At 44.8% G+C, this 15,528-nt stretch overlaps 8 protein-coding genes across 8 annotated transcripts; 5 read left to right on the plus strand and 3 right to left on the minus strand.

Moving 5' to 3' along the window:
• The first annotated feature begins 3,440 nt into the window (after positions 1–3,440).
• On the plus strand, positions 3,441–3,788 carry LOC142124235 (histone H4). The gene has a single exon (XM_075194225.1). The coding sequence runs from the start codon at positions 3,457–3,459 to the stop codon at positions 3,766–3,768; it is 312 nt and encodes a 103-aa protein (XP_075050326.1). The 5' UTR covers positions 3,441–3,456; the 3' UTR covers positions 3,769–3,788.
• Positions 3,789–4,356: 568 nt separating this feature from the next.
• On the minus strand, positions 4,357–7,069 carry LOC142124257 (histone H3). Its single transcript, XM_075194245.1, has 2 exons — positions 6,987–7,069; positions 4,357–4,888 (listed from the first exon to the last, which is right to left on the minus strand). The coding sequence occupies exon 2, from the start codon at positions 4,873–4,875 to the stop codon at positions 4,465–4,467; it is 411 nt and encodes a 136-aa protein (XP_075050346.1). The 5' UTR covers positions 4,876–4,888; positions 6,987–7,069; the 3' UTR covers positions 4,357–4,464.
• LOC142124256 (histone H1.5-like) lies at positions 6,189–7,076 on the plus strand. The gene has a single exon (XM_075194244.1). The coding sequence runs from the start codon at positions 6,189–6,191 to the stop codon at positions 6,873–6,875; it is 687 nt and encodes a 228-aa protein (XP_075050345.1). The 3' UTR covers positions 6,876–7,076.
• A 579-nt stretch (positions 7,077–7,655) lies between these two features.
• On the minus strand, positions 7,656–8,266 carry LOC142124259 (histone H2A type 1-like). The gene has a single exon (XM_075194247.1). The coding sequence runs from the start codon at positions 8,249–8,251 to the stop codon at positions 7,859–7,861; it is 393 nt and encodes a 130-aa protein (XP_075050348.1). The 5' UTR covers positions 8,252–8,266; the 3' UTR covers positions 7,656–7,858.
• A 281-nt stretch (positions 8,267–8,547) lies between these two features.
• LOC142124249 (histone H2B 1.1-like) lies at positions 8,548–8,948 on the plus strand. The gene has a single exon (XM_075194238.1). It carries the CDS (start codon positions 8,568–8,570, stop codon positions 8,946–8,948), a length of 381 nt encoding a protein of 126 aa, XP_075050339.1. The 5' UTR covers positions 8,548–8,567.
• Positions 8,949–10,431: 1,483 nt separating this feature from the next.
• On the plus strand, positions 10,432–10,763 carry LOC142124234 (histone H4). Its single transcript, XM_075194224.1, has one exon. It carries the CDS (start codon positions 10,452–10,454, stop codon positions 10,761–10,763), a length of 312 nt encoding a protein of 103 aa, XP_075050325.1. The 5' UTR covers positions 10,432–10,451.
• A 1,280-nt stretch (positions 10,764–12,043) lies between these two features.
• On the minus strand, positions 12,044–12,481 carry LOC142124241 (histone H2B 1.1-like). Its single transcript, XM_075194230.1, has one exon. The coding sequence runs from the start codon at positions 12,475–12,477 to the stop codon at positions 12,097–12,099; it is 381 nt and encodes a 126-aa protein (XP_075050331.1). The 5' UTR covers positions 12,478–12,481; the 3' UTR covers positions 12,044–12,096.
• A 310-nt stretch (positions 12,482–12,791) lies between these two features.
• Positions 12,792–13,235, plus strand: LOC142124251 (histone H2A type 1-like). Its single transcript, XM_075194240.1, has one exon. The coding sequence runs from the start codon at positions 12,792–12,794 to the stop codon at positions 13,182–13,184; it is 393 nt and encodes a 130-aa protein (XP_075050341.1). The 3' UTR covers positions 13,185–13,235.
• The last annotated feature ends 2,293 nt before the right edge of the window (positions 13,236–15,528 follow it).

Below are 15,528 nucleotides of genomic sequence, written 5' to 3' on the forward strand. Positions count from 1 at the left end.
GGTAACAGTGCGTATACCCCTCTTACTTACATGCGGACAGCTTGGTGTAAACATGGTGGTGACAGTGGATTCTATGCTAGTGGGCACGTATCTCTAAACGGATCTTACGAGCGAGGGGAACAGTCCCTGGTGGTTAGTGGTGATACAGACGTAGGCATAGTGCCAAATTATTATATGGCTACAGGCTCTAAGCCTGACTCAAGTGCCCAACCTAGGCTCTAAACCTAATAAATGCAGGACAGGCTCCAAGCCTGAATCCACCCCGGCCCCCAGGGTCATGGCCTGGCCAATTGTACCCCAAATATTAATGTCTTGAAATACACCTAAAAAGCCCCCGGGCCTTGTACATGACTATCTACTCCACGGTCCTAGTGCCTATAGATGTGCCCACATTATGTAAATCATAGTTACCTGCTCCGCGCAGGAATCAGATGTTCTCCAACCGTTTCCACTTCTTCAAGTCCTTCCAGCCAATGGTGCCTCTTCTCCTGTTCGGTGCTGAAATTGATTGAAGTGACTCTGTCCTCTTCAGGCTGCGCTGGACTCAGCAAAATTCAAATGGTCGACTAAGAGCCGGGACTGGCTGGCCATTGATTGGCTGACCGCTATCATGTTCAGATTCGCTGTTGTCAATCCCGGTGAGAGCGTACGGGAGCCCAGACTTACCTGCCCTTGATCAGAGGTCTAGTAAGCAGAATCCTCTTCTTTTTTAACCTCCTTGTTGGCTCCAGTGCTGTCTTCCTCAGGATACCCTTCTACACTGAGACTTACAGTACCGCAACAGTTTAATTTGTGTATCTCTTCCCTCAGTTTTGAATTTCAGTAAAGGAGAGTTTGGTGGTCTGGGTATGATGGTGTATTCTTCAGCCTCATCAATGGTCCATCCAAATGCAGCCCGAATTAAACTTTTATTTATTTCAGTGATAAAAATTGTAAATACAATATTTAGATTTAGCAGTGAATTAATGGGAAGAAAAAAACTAGAAGAGTATTTCTATACCTCTTAAACATGAAATTAGTATAAATAATGTGATACTAAAACCCTTCCTCTCCTGTTTTGTGTCGTCTCTGAAACTATATTACTTTGCTTTTAAATGGAAAAAAAAGTGTTGTTTAATTTTATAATGGTGCTTTAATGCTTATAAAGTTCTTGTGAAACTTGAAACAAACACGTTATAAAGTAGAAACACCATTCATGAGAGAAATTACTTCTCAGCTAGTTTAGTATTACAACATCGCCACCTGCTGTCCAATAAGCTACTTGTGGCTGAGATGTCCGCTTTATTATAGAGCCCGCTTTCCCGGCAACCCTTGTCAATGCCGAGCTGCATTCTGGGAGATGTAGTTTGGATAGAAGGCGGAAGGAATTGGAAGCAGGTAATGTAATAAAGTGTTATTGTGTGCGCACAAGGAAGGGCCATGGTCACCTCACATTGGGGCACATTTATCAATCATCGGCAAAAATGAACAATAGTTATCAATCCTTATCGCATGGATAAGGATTGAACTATTTCTCAGATTTATTAAAAACGGATCACAGAAGCAGCAGTTGCGATAAACTGCTGTTCCTGTGATAAAAAAAAATCACACTTACCCCGCCTCTTCCGAATGCGGTGTCCACGGATCTCCTCCAGGTGTTCTTCATTTTTCTTTACTCTGGAACTGCGCATGTGCAGTTCGAAAAACTGCACATGCGCAAAAAAAAAACATCCCCGATCTGTCTCTGCAACTATAGTTGCAGAGACAGCGGTGAATGACAGCGAGGGGTCATGTGATCCCTCCACACATGCGCTGTCCAGCTCTGCTCTTCGGACCAGAGCTGACAGCACTGAAATCTGACAGCACTGAAATCTGACATTTATGATAATAAGCGCCAGCTTCAGCTGGCGTACATTATCAAGACAAGTTTCCCCCCAAAAAATAGTTTTTTTCGGAACATGTTAGATTACGGCCAAGAGAAGTCACCATACTATTCGGTGACTGCTCCCAAAAACGTAGAGGAGTGCAAAGCAGCATATATCCACGATATCTGCTACGATGCACCCTTTATAAATATGCGGAGGACACAGAGGGACCTTAATTTCACGGTAAGAGCACTATTGTGCTTTCTTAAATATGCCCCATTGGCTTTGGAAGTGCTGGGACGCCCCCAGCCTGCTCCCCTAAAAACATCCCTTAGGTGCTGCACACACCGGCCACTAGTACTTGTGACATTGAAGGGGCATCACTCAGTGGGACATATCTCCCAACTGTCACCGAATCAGGACAAAAGTCCTTAAATGTGGGACGGCAGGACTGTCCCTCCAGAATCAATTGCTTCCATGGTGTTGGTGGTTATCACGTTGAACAACCCGGCCAGTGTGGTAAACAGCCCGGCTGACATGTTGATCTCATCTGGAGGGACAGATCGCTGCTCGGTATGTTCTTAGTATGTTGATCACTCCCATGTGAAACAGGCTTGTAAAACATGACAGGTCCTCTTTAAATTACACCCTTCATGTATGCAGTGAGGCAGCCATGTTGTTTCCTGAACTAATATTCATGAGAATACAAGATATCAAGTGACCAGTAGGTAGTGACCACTGAGGCCTGAAGTACAGAGATTCCTCTTGTTCCTAATTAATTGATGTTGCACTGAAGGCTGCATTGTTCATGTATATTGGTTTACCCCCAACATGTCTGTATCCACTGTGTGCAGGTGGAGACCACTGTAAGATGCAGTTTGACTTGTGATCAAAAACTTGTTTATGTATCTTGAGAGATCTCAAGCTATAAAATTAATTTAAAATAATATATAGTAATATGTGTTTGTTACTTTGCAGCCTGTGTTACAGAATGAATGGACAGTGCTGAGTCAAGGTACCTTCAATATGGGCATGAGAGGCTGCAAGCAGACTAAATATACATCTCAACTATGCCCAGCACCCTGCTCTTGGTGTTGAAAAATAATTAAGAGAAGGAATTTGATAAAGCCAGAGAAGTACACAGATGCCAGCGAACATATTTTGCTCAGCTTACTTTGTAGAGGATTAGTCTTTGGGTTTTTACTACAAATACTACATTGTGAACTATCATAATGATTATCTTGTAGCTTAAACCACTAGAATGTTTTACATTTACATAATATGCAGTCAAACAACCAAAAACCGCGCACACAGCCATGTACAATCGATCAACTAAAGGAGACATTAAATTGCTTTACTTCGTAAGCTATACACTGCAAACAATAGGAGCGACTGAGCGGGAATTTTAAATTCGCAAACGGTTGAGCGCTCAGCGAATCAGTGATAAGGGGGGAACCGAAGCACGCGTCACACAACGTACAAAGAACCGCTGCCTACTGGACACGCCCCCTTCCTCTTATGTCCCCTATCAGGTCCGACCCAGCTGCATAAAAGAAGCTTGTTGCGCAGCTAAACTGTATCAGTTGGAACATTTTTGACTGAAAGTTACATCATGTCTGGACGCGGTAAAGGAGGCAAGGGGCTCGGGAAAGGCGGTGCTAAGAGGCACAGGAAGGTTCTCCGTGATAACATCCAGGGCATCACTAAACCAGCTATCCGTCGTTTAGCTCGTAGGGGAGGTGTGAAGCGCATCTCTGGGCTCATCTACGAGGAAACCCGCGGTGTCCTGAAGGTCTTCCTGGAGAATGTGATCCGTGATGCCGTCACTTACACAGAGCACGCAAAGAGAAAGACTGTCACAGCCATGGATGTCGTGTATGCCCTGAAACGTCAGGGTCGCACTCTGTACGGATTCGGAGGCTAATTTCTTTGTCTATCCCATTACAAACCACAAAGGCCCTTCTAAGGGCCGCCCACTATGTCTGTAAAGAGCTGTACGACTAATGTCCAGGACCGTGAGAGGTTTAGCTCCCTAATATCACGTTACACACACACCTATGATTACTTGTTTCTGCACAATACTGTGATTATCGACGCCATCGTTCAGTCTGTAATTTATATTAGCTATAATGGGGCCACATCGATTTCATCCCGTGTATAAATTGAGCGGTCTAATCTGTTTACAGCATGCGTCTACTAATTTATACCCCCACATGCTGCTTGCCATATTTGGGTGGATGTGCAAGTGAATCACTACCCCGGAACCCGCTTGCTCTTTGGAGCCACCCACCTTTTCCCGAGATATTGTGTAAAAGGCTGTTGGCTTTGGGAGGGGAATGTTGACGGATTCCCGTGAATTGCACAGTATTACCAGAGGGAACAAAGGAAACGAGTCAGACGTGGACAACAACGGCCCAGTGTTAATTATCTAATCGCGCTGATCATATAGAATATGTGTAATTAGAATCCACATCGGCAAACAAAATGCAGAGATTTTACACATAGATAATAACTTCTGATTAAAATGTTACTACACAGAATAATGCTGCAGCTCGTTTAGAGAAAGATTTGGTGGCTCTGAAAAGAGCCTTTGTGCTGTGTGTAAGTCAGTGCCGAGTCCTTATGCCCTCTCCCCTCGGATCCTGCGGGCCAGCTGGATGTCTTTGGGCATGATGGTCACCCTCTTAGCGTGGATGGCGCACAGGTTGGTGTCCTCGAAGAGCCCCACCAGATAAGCCTCGCTGGCCTCTTGCAGAGCCATGACAGCCGAGCTCTGGAAGCGCAGGTCGGTCTTGAAGTCCTGGGCGATCTCCCGCACCAAGCGCTGGAAGGGCAGCTTGCGGATCAACAGCTCAGTGGACTTCTGGTAGCGGCGGATCTCCCTCAGAGCGACGGTGCCTGGCCGGTAACGGTGAGGTTTCTTCACACCACCGGTAGCTGGGGCGCTCTTCCGGGCGGCTTTAGTTGCCAGCTGCTTGCGGGGAGCTTTCCCACCGGTGGACTTACGAGCGGTCTGCTTGGTCCTGGCCATAGTTCTACTGATTCTATAAAGAATATAAGATGCAGATTCTTAACAATCCTATTTATACAGTGTGCTGCAATGCAATTGGATGAGTTAAGAACGCCCTTCAAATTGATTGGCTTAAAAACTGCGTCTTAACTTTCAAAATGCCCGCCTAAATTCTTTGCTTATTACTTGACTCGTAATTTTTAATATTATATATTATTATAACTTAAGAAGGCCTGGCAAGCTCTCGAATTAAATGATGTGTAATAATAAAAAATTAAGTGTTTCCAGTCACGATAATTACAATGTATGTAAAAAAGCTATCCACATTGACCACACGGGGGTGCCATTGCATCACATTCAGCGAAGACGAGAGGGATAATAACTAGGGATAGTAAAAGGATTCGAACCACGTCAGGGAATATAATCACTTTTGTAGATCTATATTTATGCCTTGTTGATAATGACAAACACGGGTTTTAAATTATCGATCTGAAATCACTGTGCAATTATTTGTATTTGTGATCCAATGTTTTCCTGCTCTTCTTGGAGTCTCCACGGCCGAGGCCTCTGCTGGAGGCTTTGATTGTTTCAGACATTTTTCCCGCACAAAACCAAACCACTGGTGACCTGGGGTCACTATATATCCGAATACGTAGGTGGCTATAATAGCCCTGGACAATGCCTTTTCATTACATCAGGTGGTTTGCTTAGCAAAAATTCGATTAATGTCCCCTTCCTCCCAATGCCAACTGAAGGGGATGAAGGGAAGCTGGACAAGTTACCAGCAGTTCCCGCAGACCGCAAGGGGTTGTTGAGATGACCTGAACACAACAAGCTGTGTTTGTCTGTGAACATCTGCAGTCGTTTCTACCTGTGGCAGCTGACTATCTCAAGCTCTAGGCTGCTGGTAATCATCTATTGAGAGTTATCTGGTAGGACCCTGCCATTAATGTATGGATAAGAGAGATGAGACCCGTTGTAGATGGTAAAGAGGTCGGATATGTTTTTAGTACCTTTGATAAGCTTACTCAGCAGCAAATGTCAGCACATGATTTACAGCTGACAAGCTGGAGAACGAGCAGACACTATCATATGTCCTATAAAGGTCTCATTACTTCCCTCAAAAGAAACACAAAAGAGATCGCAGACATCCTGGAACTGCAGAGAAGGAATAGTGGGCGTGGCTTCGCTATCCACCAATAAACACAGCGGCTGGTTCTTTATCTCAGCCAATGGCCGCATATCCCTGAGCTGTATATAAATTCTTGGTTGAACAAGTCCTACAACTAAACGTGTCAGTTTGAGCATAGAGTCATAGTCATTTGTATTGGAGGATGTCTGAGCCAGTCCCAGCCGCAGCGCCTGCTGCTCCAGCAGAGGCCCCCGCCAAGAGTAAGCGGCCCAAGAAAGCAGCTTCAGCAGGATCCATGAAGAGCAGCAAAGCGTCCGGTCCCAGCGTGTCTGAGCAGATTGTAAAGGTGGCAGCTGCATCCAAGGAGCGTAATGGGATTTCCCTGGCCGCTGTGAAGAAAGCTCTGGCTGCCGGAGGATACGATGTGGAGAAGAACAACAGCCGCCTGAAGTTGGCGATCAAGAGCTTGGTGACCAAAGAAACCCTCATCCAGGTGAAAGGCAGCGGTGCCTCCGGCTCCTTTAAGCTGAACAAGAAACAGTTGGACAGCAAGGACAAGGCGGTGAAGAAGGCAGCAGTGGCCAAAGCCAAGAAAGTATCCAAGTCCCCCAAGAAGGCTCCGAGCGCATCCAAGAGCCCTAAAAAGGCGAAAAAACCGGCAGTTGCCAAGAAGGCTGCAAAAAGCCCAAAGAAGCCAAAAGTCGCTGTGAAATCCAAGAAGGTGGCCAAGAGCCCGGCCAAGAAGGCAGCGAAGCCTAAAGTGACCAAGAGCCCGGCCAAGAAGGCGGCTAAGCCTAAAGTGGCCAAGAAGGCAGCGAAGCCTAAAGTGACCAAGAGCCCGGCTAAGAAAGCAGCGAAGCCCAAGAAGACAGCTCCTAAGAAGAAGTAAAACTGCAGATCCGCACTCCGGTGCCCCGTTACACAAAGGCTCTTTTGAGAGCCACCCACTCGGTCTTGACTGAGCTATAATGTACCCCCCCATCCATCCTCTATCTTTTACCCTGTGGTGGTGACTGCTTCTGGCTCAACAAAGCAGATGTGAACCCCTTATGGTCCCCGGTAACAAATACCTCCAGACATCTGACTAGTTTACACACACATTGATAGTTACATATACATAACGTCAGTGCACCGTGACAATGGTTATTTTCTATAAGCAATTATGTCGCTCTTCTACACCCCGTGTGTAGCTTCATAAACCGTTTACTGCCCCTGAACAAAATGAGCAAAGGACGGAAACTCCTTATGTTTATATTACGGGATTATTTTCTTACTAGGTCATACGCTATACAACTGCTACCTATTGGACGGTTATGTCAGATTATTTAAATCCAGTGATTATCATCAAGTATTTGTTATCGACACCATAGGAAGCTTGTATTGGTCTCCGATTCACTGTGCTGACAAGTGTCATACACCGTAGTAACGTATCTCTTATATACTATTACTGTGTGTAAATCAATACTACCACCGTGTGATCAGTAGTGACGTCTGCCGTTTATCAGATACATTGTAATTTTTAAGATTGTTTACAATAAATGGTTTTCTAGTCTTTCAACTTTAATTCGGGAGCCTGTCAGGTCTTACGTAGGTAAAATTCTAATAGTAATATTATCGCTTCAGATTTAAGTGGTAAGCAAAATATAAAGCAGGCGTTCTGAAGGACGCAAGGAATATTAAATGAAAGTTTGAAGGACTGAACAGCAGAATCTGAGGAGAAAAGGCTGTTTCTCGTCTAGCTCAATAGTAAAACTGTCAGTGAGCTTCCGACTATCCAGATAAAGCAATAAGTAATGTATAAAGCTCTCGCAAGAAAATGTGGGTGGCCCTGAAAAGAGCCTTTGTGTTGTGGGGGTGTCAGTGGGGAGTAAATCACTTGCTCTTAGCTGCCTTGTGGCTCTCGGTCTTCTTGGGCAGCAGCACGGCCTGGATGTTGGGCAGGACGCCTCCCTGGGCGATCGTCACCCCACCGAGCAGCTTGTTTAGCTCTTCATCGTTGCGCACAGCCAGCTGCAGGTGGCGGGGGATGATGCGGGTCTTCTTGTTATCACGGGCGGCATTTCCTGCCAACTCCAGAATCTCAGCCGTTAGGTACTCGAGCACGGCGGCCAGATAGACAGGAGCTCCGGCTCCCACACGCTCGGCATAATTACCCTTTCTCAAAAGACGGTGAACACGTCCAACTGGAAACTGAAGCCCAGCCCGAGATGAGCGAGTCTTGGCCTTAGCCCGGGTCTTTCCGCCTTGTTTGCCTCTACCAGACATTTTCAGTTGCGTATTTCGTAATAAACTACTGTGATTAAACTCCTCCCTCATCCTTTTATTTATACCTTTCAGTGACAAACTCCTGCATCTCTGATTGGTCTGTTTTCGGACTAGCCAATGCAGCTGATGTTCAGGTATCCACCAATCCGTATAAGATAGAGGTGGGTATGATATTGAAACACATCACATGACATGACTAGCCAATAGCATATAGAGCTGGATATAAGTCTTATTTACATGGGCTGCCTATAAATAGGGCGATTGTGGGAGGTGCAAGTAATAGTCGCTGACTCACTGACCAGTATTTGTTTTAAGAATGCCTGATCCAGCAAAGTCTGCTCCTGCGGCCAAAAAGGGCTCCAAGAAAGCCGTGACCAAGACCCAGAAGAAAGATGGGAAAAAGCGTAGAAAGACCAGGAAGGAGAGTTATGCTATCTACGTGTACAAGGTGCTGAAGCAGGTCCACCCTGATACCGGCATCTCCTCCAAGGCCATGGGTATCATGAACTCCTTTGTTAATGACATTTTTGAGCGCATCGCAGGAGAAGCCTCCCGCCTGGCTCACTACAACAAGCGCTCCACCATCACCTCCCGGGAGATCCAGACCGCTGTGCGTCTACTGCTGCCCGGTGAACTGGCCAAGCACGCCGTGTCTGAGGGCACCAAGGCCGTCACCAAGTACACCAGCGCCAAGTAATCTGCAAATGCCTCCTTTCCGAGTTGCCACAAAGGCTCTTTTAAGAGCCACCCAAATCTTCTTAATCGAGGCTATGACACTTGTTGGATCCCGCTGCTCTTTGTGTTCCTTGCAAACACAAGCCCACGTGCAGCTCTTACTGTCCGGGTACCCGTCTATAAACATAACGTGTTCGCTTTCAGCAAACATGAATGAAATGCCTTTTAGATCTCGTATGTCAGTAAATCATTCTGTCCTTACCTTCTGTTACCAAACTGCACCTGGCTGCTCTCTAACTGCCCCGTGCTCCCTGCTGCATCTAGGCGGCTAGAAGGAACTCTGACCCGACTAGTATCAGCTGCCTGACCGGTATTTAGCGCCTCTAGAGCAGGCTGTGCTGTCCGGGCTTCTCATTAGAAATCTGTTGACCACTGGCTATAGTTCTTCTGCAGACCAGGTACCGGTGCCAACACAACATATTTAATTCTGTCGGCTCTCATAAAGCATACAATATACATTAGTAACAATACATTGTGGCACATACACTGGCGAAACTAAGGGAGGAATAACCTTTATTAAAACACAGTGGTGGTCACCTCCCAGTCATCTGCGGACTAAATGGGCACTCCCGGATAGCCAGCAAGCACAGAAAGGTCTCAACCTGGACACATTTAAGAATTCTAAATGCGTGAAATTAGACATTACAAACAAGGTACTTTCAATATGGGGTACAGGGATTGCTGAACAGTCAGTACTGCCCAGCATCCTGCTCTCGCCACATGAGAGCGTTACTTCACCAGAGCTTGCGGTGTTTTGAAAATAACCATTGAAGTCCAGTTGTTTTTTTTTATATCTTTATATCATTACAGATGTTGCTGTCATTTGACATACACTAGGCTGGTTCTACGCTTTAAAAAGTCAATTTCAGGCAGAAATCCTCATTCTAATGCATTATTCAAATAAGTCATATTATATTTAGTGTTTTTATTTGTGGCTGCAGTTAAAAATGTACAGAGCCTGTCACTAGTAAATTCAAAGGTATTTAAAGGAATACAAGATTAGATCCAACTGAAACACGACAGATAACTACACTGCTACCACCTTATATTACAAATATATTATTACTTTCATCATCAATATATGTTAACAACCGACCAGTGTTATAGATTGCAGATTAAAACTCTAAAATGTGTAATTTCTACATAATAAAATGCCGTCACACAACTTGAAAAAAACAGACAGATAACCATTCAGCTAAAATGAGAAACTAAATTAAATAAGATCATAAGCTAAACACTACAATGACTATAAGCGACGCGGCGGGAATTTTAAAATCTTTAACGGCTGCTCGTTCAGCCAATCGGCAAGGGGAACGAAAGCCACATGTAGCAATAATTATCAAATGACACGCCCATTTCTTCCTCTATACTTTGTGTCCTTTCAGGTCCGACTTAACTGTATTAAAGAAGTTTGCTGTACAACCAATTCACATCAGTTGATTAGGCAACGCCAGCAGTGCAAATCATGTCTGGACGCGGTAAAGGAGGCAAGGGGCTCGGGAAAGGCGGTGCTAAGAGGCACAGGAAGGTGCTCCGTGATAACATCCAGGGCATCACTAAACCAGCTATCCGTCGTTTAGCTCGTAGGGGAGGTGTGAAGCGCATCTCTGGGCTCATCTACGAGGAGACCCGCGGTGTCCTGAAGGTCTTCCTGGAGAATGTGATCCGTGATGCCGTCACTTACACAGAGCACGCAAAGAGAAAGACTGTCACAGCCATGGATGTCGTGTATGCCCTGAAACGTCAGGGTCGCACTCTGTACGGGTTTGGAGGTTAATTTCTCTGTATCCCATTACACACAAAGGCTCTTTTAAGAGCCACCCACTCAGTCTTCAAAGAGCTGTAAGTTTACTATTATGCCCATGATTACTGGAGGAATAGGTCTGTAGCATTTTAAGATACTACAGCATATCACCCCACGGCTTTGTTACACGTAGATCCAATACATGAGTGAATAGTGACACCATCACTCGCAGCCTGTTCTGAGTGCGGGAGTTACACCGCAGACATCCGTCTCAACCATTGTATAAAGTAGGCGAAGACCACTAATCTATGCTTTTACAACGTGTAGTCAAATGAGCGTAAATCCCAGCTGTGGAACGGGTTTACATGTTGGGGGACGAGTACAGGGAAACGTAACCAGGAGACTTTCAAAAAATACAAAGCAACATAATAAACGGGGTAATAATACAAAGGGTGTCATAGCATCGATTGAGAAAGACATTATATTCTTCCTGCCCCATACCAGCCAAAATGAAAAAATATTGATTACCACCTCGTATCCAGAAGCAGTGGTTCTTTCAGGGTGGGTTTCCCACAGGAATTGAGAAATACGTATCCTGGGGAAATTATAAAGACTCTACAGGGAAAATCTTGTGGCAAGACCCTAGCGTACCATCCCCCTATCCACGAACTAATTGGTAATGTGAGTGTTGCAATGGTGCGTTAAACATTTTCTCTGCACATATGTCAGCACGGAGGGAGGAGACTGGGAGAAGACCCTGCAACAGCTCCTCTTTACATTTAACGAGGTATCTCAGGAGTCCACCAAGTTTTCTCTATTCAAGAGTCTATATGGGCGGCGAGTGATGCATCCATTAGATACGAGAAAGCTGGGAAAGCCCCTTTTTCAATCGCTTAGGTCTCCACTATGTACGGTTTCGGAGGCCAATTTCTTTGCCATGTTGAAAAACAAAAAGGCTCTTTTGAGAGCCACCCACTCAATCTTCAAAGAGTTGTAGTATGTCCATGTCCTAGAGCACAAACATACCCCCATATACCACTTATTTCATCTAGATTCTACGCATGGCAGTTTTAGAACATCTATTACTCAAGACCTGTTATTCACGTTATTAAAAGACCTTGGGCTGCACAGCGTTACAAATATCGGCCCTTACATGATCTGAAGGGAAACGCTAGGCAGTGATTAAAGCGTAAGGAACAATATGTGGGGTATTGCAAGAACGAGTAGCTTGAAATGTGATGGTTTCGCGGAGATACAAAACACCACAAAGAACATGCGGGATCTAGCAAATGTCATAGCCTCGATTGAGAAGATTTGGGTGGCTCTTAAAAGAGCCTTTGTGTTATCTTAGAACAGAGATTGCAGATTACTTGGCGCTGGTGTACTTGGTGACGGCCTTGGTGCCCTCAGACACGGCGTGCTTTGCCAGCTCACCGGGCAGCAGTAGACGCACAGCGGTCTGGATCTCCCGGGAGGTGATGGTGGAGCGCTTGTTGTAGTGAGCCAGGCGGGAGGCTTCGCCTGCGATGCGCTCAAAAATGTCATTAACAAAGGAGTTCATGATACCCATGGCCTTGGAGGAGATGCCGGTATCAGGGTGGACCTGCTTCAGCACCTTGTACACGTAGATAGCATAACTCTCCTTCCTGGTCTTTCTACGCTTCTTCCCATCTTTCTTCTGGGTCTTGGTCACGGCTTTCTTGGAGCCCTTTTTGGCCGCAGGTGCAGACTTGGCTGGTTCAGGCATTGCAATAACAAGATCTCGACAGAGTGTAAAGAAACTATTGCTAGCACCGCCCACAATCGCTGTATTTATAGGCAGTCTATGTAAATTAACCTTATCTTCAGCTCTAGGCGCTATTGGTTAGTTCTGTCACGGGATCTTTAGAAAAGCTATACCCCTTCTCCCTGTGCTGATTGGTGAGTGCCCGAACATTTTTGTCACTGGCCAGTCTGAAAACGGACCAATCACAGATGCAGTCGTTTGTTTTTCGAACATATAAATAAAGGAATGAAGGCGGAGTTTGCTACTCGTGTGTATTGAATTAACCTGAGCATAACATGTCTGGTAGAGGCAAACAAGGCGGTAAGACCCGGGCAAAGGCCAAGACTCGCTCATCTCGGGCCGGTCTTCAGTTTCCTGTTGGCCGTGTTCACCGTCTTTTGAGGAAGGGGAACTATGCTCATCGTGTGGGAGCCGGAGCTCCTGTCTATCTGGCCGCCGTGCTCGAGTACCTGACGGCTGAGATTCTGGAGTTGGCTGGAAATGCCGCCCGTGATAACAAGAAGACCCGTATCATCCCCCGCCACCTGCAGCTGGCTGTGCGCAACGACGAAGAGCTAAACAAGCTGCTCGGTGGGGTGACGATCGCCCAGGGAGGCGTCCTGCCCAACATCCAGGCCGTGCTGCTGCCCAAGAAGACCGAGAGCCACAAGGCAGCTAAGAGCAAGTGATTTACTCCCCACTGACACCCCCACAACACAAAGGCTCTTTTCAGAGCCACCCACGTTTTCTTACTAGAGCTCTATACACATTACTATTCGTTTTATCTGGGTAATCAAAGGTTCCCTGGTAGTTCTACTTTTGAGCCAGATACGGTTTCCCACAATTTAGCTGTCCCGTTTCATACACATTTTCAGCTCTAAATTATGCACGTAGCCTTTATTCTCATTGGAACTGCTCCATGGATCCTTTCAACCACATATATCAGCGGCTTCGTGTAGTAGAAAGCAGTGAGATGGGGTCTCACTTGCTGTAGAGAGAGCATTAGGTGGCTCCGAGAAGAGCCTTTGTGCTGTGTATAAAGGAGTGACGAGAAGCTGCTCTTTCCCCTTAGATTTCGAGGGCCAGCCATTCAAAATTGATTGATTTAAACACATTTCATTGGCTCTTTCAAATGCGTGTAATTTTTGCTTACTAGATAAATCTGAATTAATCCGATTACAGGCAGGCTCTCGAATTAAAATTGGTTACAGTATAAAGTATTATACATGCTACCAGACCTAAAAATGACGATGTATCTGAAAAGGAAAAACACAGGCAGCTATCAATACTGACCACACGGTGATGCTATTGTTCCACATAACTTTTATAGATGAGAGAGATGCTAGATTGACACTTGAAAGTACAGGGAATCGGAGAACAACAGGCAATACAAGCTTCCTATAGCTTGATGACTCATACTTATTTATAATGATAATCACTAGATTTTAATAATAAATCTTACATGACTGCAATTTCTGACCTTCAGATAAAGTATTGCAACAACATCTGCACTCGCACAATCATATATTGTAGCAAAGCACTTTGTATCGGTAGATTTTGTTTTATAAACTTCCTAAAACTCACCAACAATAATTTAACAATGTCGTGCAAATTTGGAAGTGTGTTCACACTCACCACCGTCCTTCGAAAATGTGCTGATAGTTCCACCAACTGTGATGCCTTTTGTGTTTGTGCATATTTAAACATATGGTGTTGTGTAAAAGTACAACATAAGCACACTTAGATACAATGATCACTTCATAGAGAATCAGTAATAAACGTTCTATATGTGCTCTATTTGTTCCACTATCCAAGTGTATATAACATGAACTGTAAACCCATGTACAAATATATAATCTCAATAAGGTCTCTTACTGGTGTGCTAGGTGTCCTCACACACACACACACACACACACACATATAGTCAAAGTCGTATAATTGGATGAACGAAAGTATTGGTTTAATATTGGTTTGCCGTGCAATTGCGAAGAGTACGCCACGTAACACGTGGCGTGATGCGATCGCACTGTAACATACGCACGCACACACTCGCATTACAACATTTAGTTATTTATACCAAATTTCAGCCCTTTTTGATTTTTTTTTCCCCACACACACTAAGAATTTAGTAGGTCAGTGTATAACTCTGCCCAGCAGGTGGCGCCGCAACTTTTTTTTTTTTTTTTACACACAGACGCCACCTAGCATTTATATATATATATATATATATATATATATATATATATATATATATATATATATATATATATATATATATATAATATGTACACTTCAGTGATACTCAAGGTTCAGGTTGTGGGAAAGGTGGCATGTCTGGTATCATACTGAAACCCTATTCATCAGCAGCTGTCCGGTGCAGTCGGCGAAGAGATCACACATTGCATACTTTAGTTATTGATATTAGGGAATACACCTTTGTATGATGCTGGCTATGAAAGGAGCAGACCCCCCTGGATAGACGACCCCCACCTTTGGATTCATTAGATTGAATCAGCCTATGATCTGTTTACCCTGGACCCACACAACGTCTGGACCTATAGAAACAATCTACGTCATCTCTATTGTTCAAGTGTAACACTGTACTGTATATAATCATAGCTGCACACCCTTTGGCTCTCAGTCAACTCTGACACAGTATTCTAACAGATATACTGTCCACCAGGTCCCGTGGGTGCGCAGCGAGCGCATGCGATAGCATTGGTATGTACTTATCTTTTGGTATTGGCTGTGCTGTACTGTACTTTATCATAATATAATCATGTATTGAATTGTTGACTATTTACATCTGCTAAAATAAACCACCTTGTGCTTTGGAAACACATACAATTGATTGGCCAATGCTTATTTTAAAACAATAGAATTACTTTAATAATTGGGGGCTCGTGAGTTTAGGAGTTACGTTATCGGCAGGTATGCAACGCTTACGGTATTCGGTTCCTCAACAAAGGGTGGATTGACAGACGCGTCACATAACAGGAAAGAACGCAATGTGTTTAAGACCTGTGGTTCACT

This window comes from Mixophyes fleayi, unplaced genomic scaffold, assembly GCF_038048845.1.
Source record: "Mixophyes fleayi isolate aMixFle1 unplaced genomic scaffold, aMixFle1.hap1 Scaffold_243, whole genome shotgun sequence".
Lineage (NCBI taxonomy): Eukaryota > Metazoa > Chordata > Amphibia > Anura > Limnodynastidae > Mixophyes > Mixophyes fleayi.

Coding starts and splice junctions, on each gene's coding strand:
- LOC142124235 (XM_075194225.1), top strand. CDS start 3,457: ATGTCTGGACGCGGTAAAGGAGGCAAGGGGCTCGGGAAAGGCGGTGCT.
- LOC142124257 (XM_075194245.1), bottom strand. CDS start 4,875: ATGGCCAGGACCAAGCAGACCGCTCGTAAGTCCACCGGTGGGAAAGCT.
- LOC142124256 (XM_075194244.1), top strand. CDS start 6,189: ATGTCTGAGCCAGTCCCAGCCGCAGCGCCTGCTGCTCCAGCAGAGGCC.
- LOC142124259 (XM_075194247.1), bottom strand. CDS start 8,251: ATGTCTGGTAGAGGCAAACAAGGCGGAAAGACCCGGGCTAAGGCCAAG.
- LOC142124249 (XM_075194238.1), top strand. CDS start 8,568: ATGCCTGATCCAGCAAAGTCTGCTCCTGCGGCCAAAAAGGGCTCCAAG.
- LOC142124234 (XM_075194224.1), top strand. CDS start 10,452: ATGTCTGGACGCGGTAAAGGAGGCAAGGGGCTCGGGAAAGGCGGTGCT.
- LOC142124241 (XM_075194230.1), bottom strand. CDS start 12,477: ATGCCTGAACCAGCCAAGTCTGCACCTGCGGCCAAAAAGGGCTCCAAG.
- LOC142124251 (XM_075194240.1), top strand. CDS start 12,792: ATGTCTGGTAGAGGCAAACAAGGCGGTAAGACCCGGGCAAAGGCCAAG.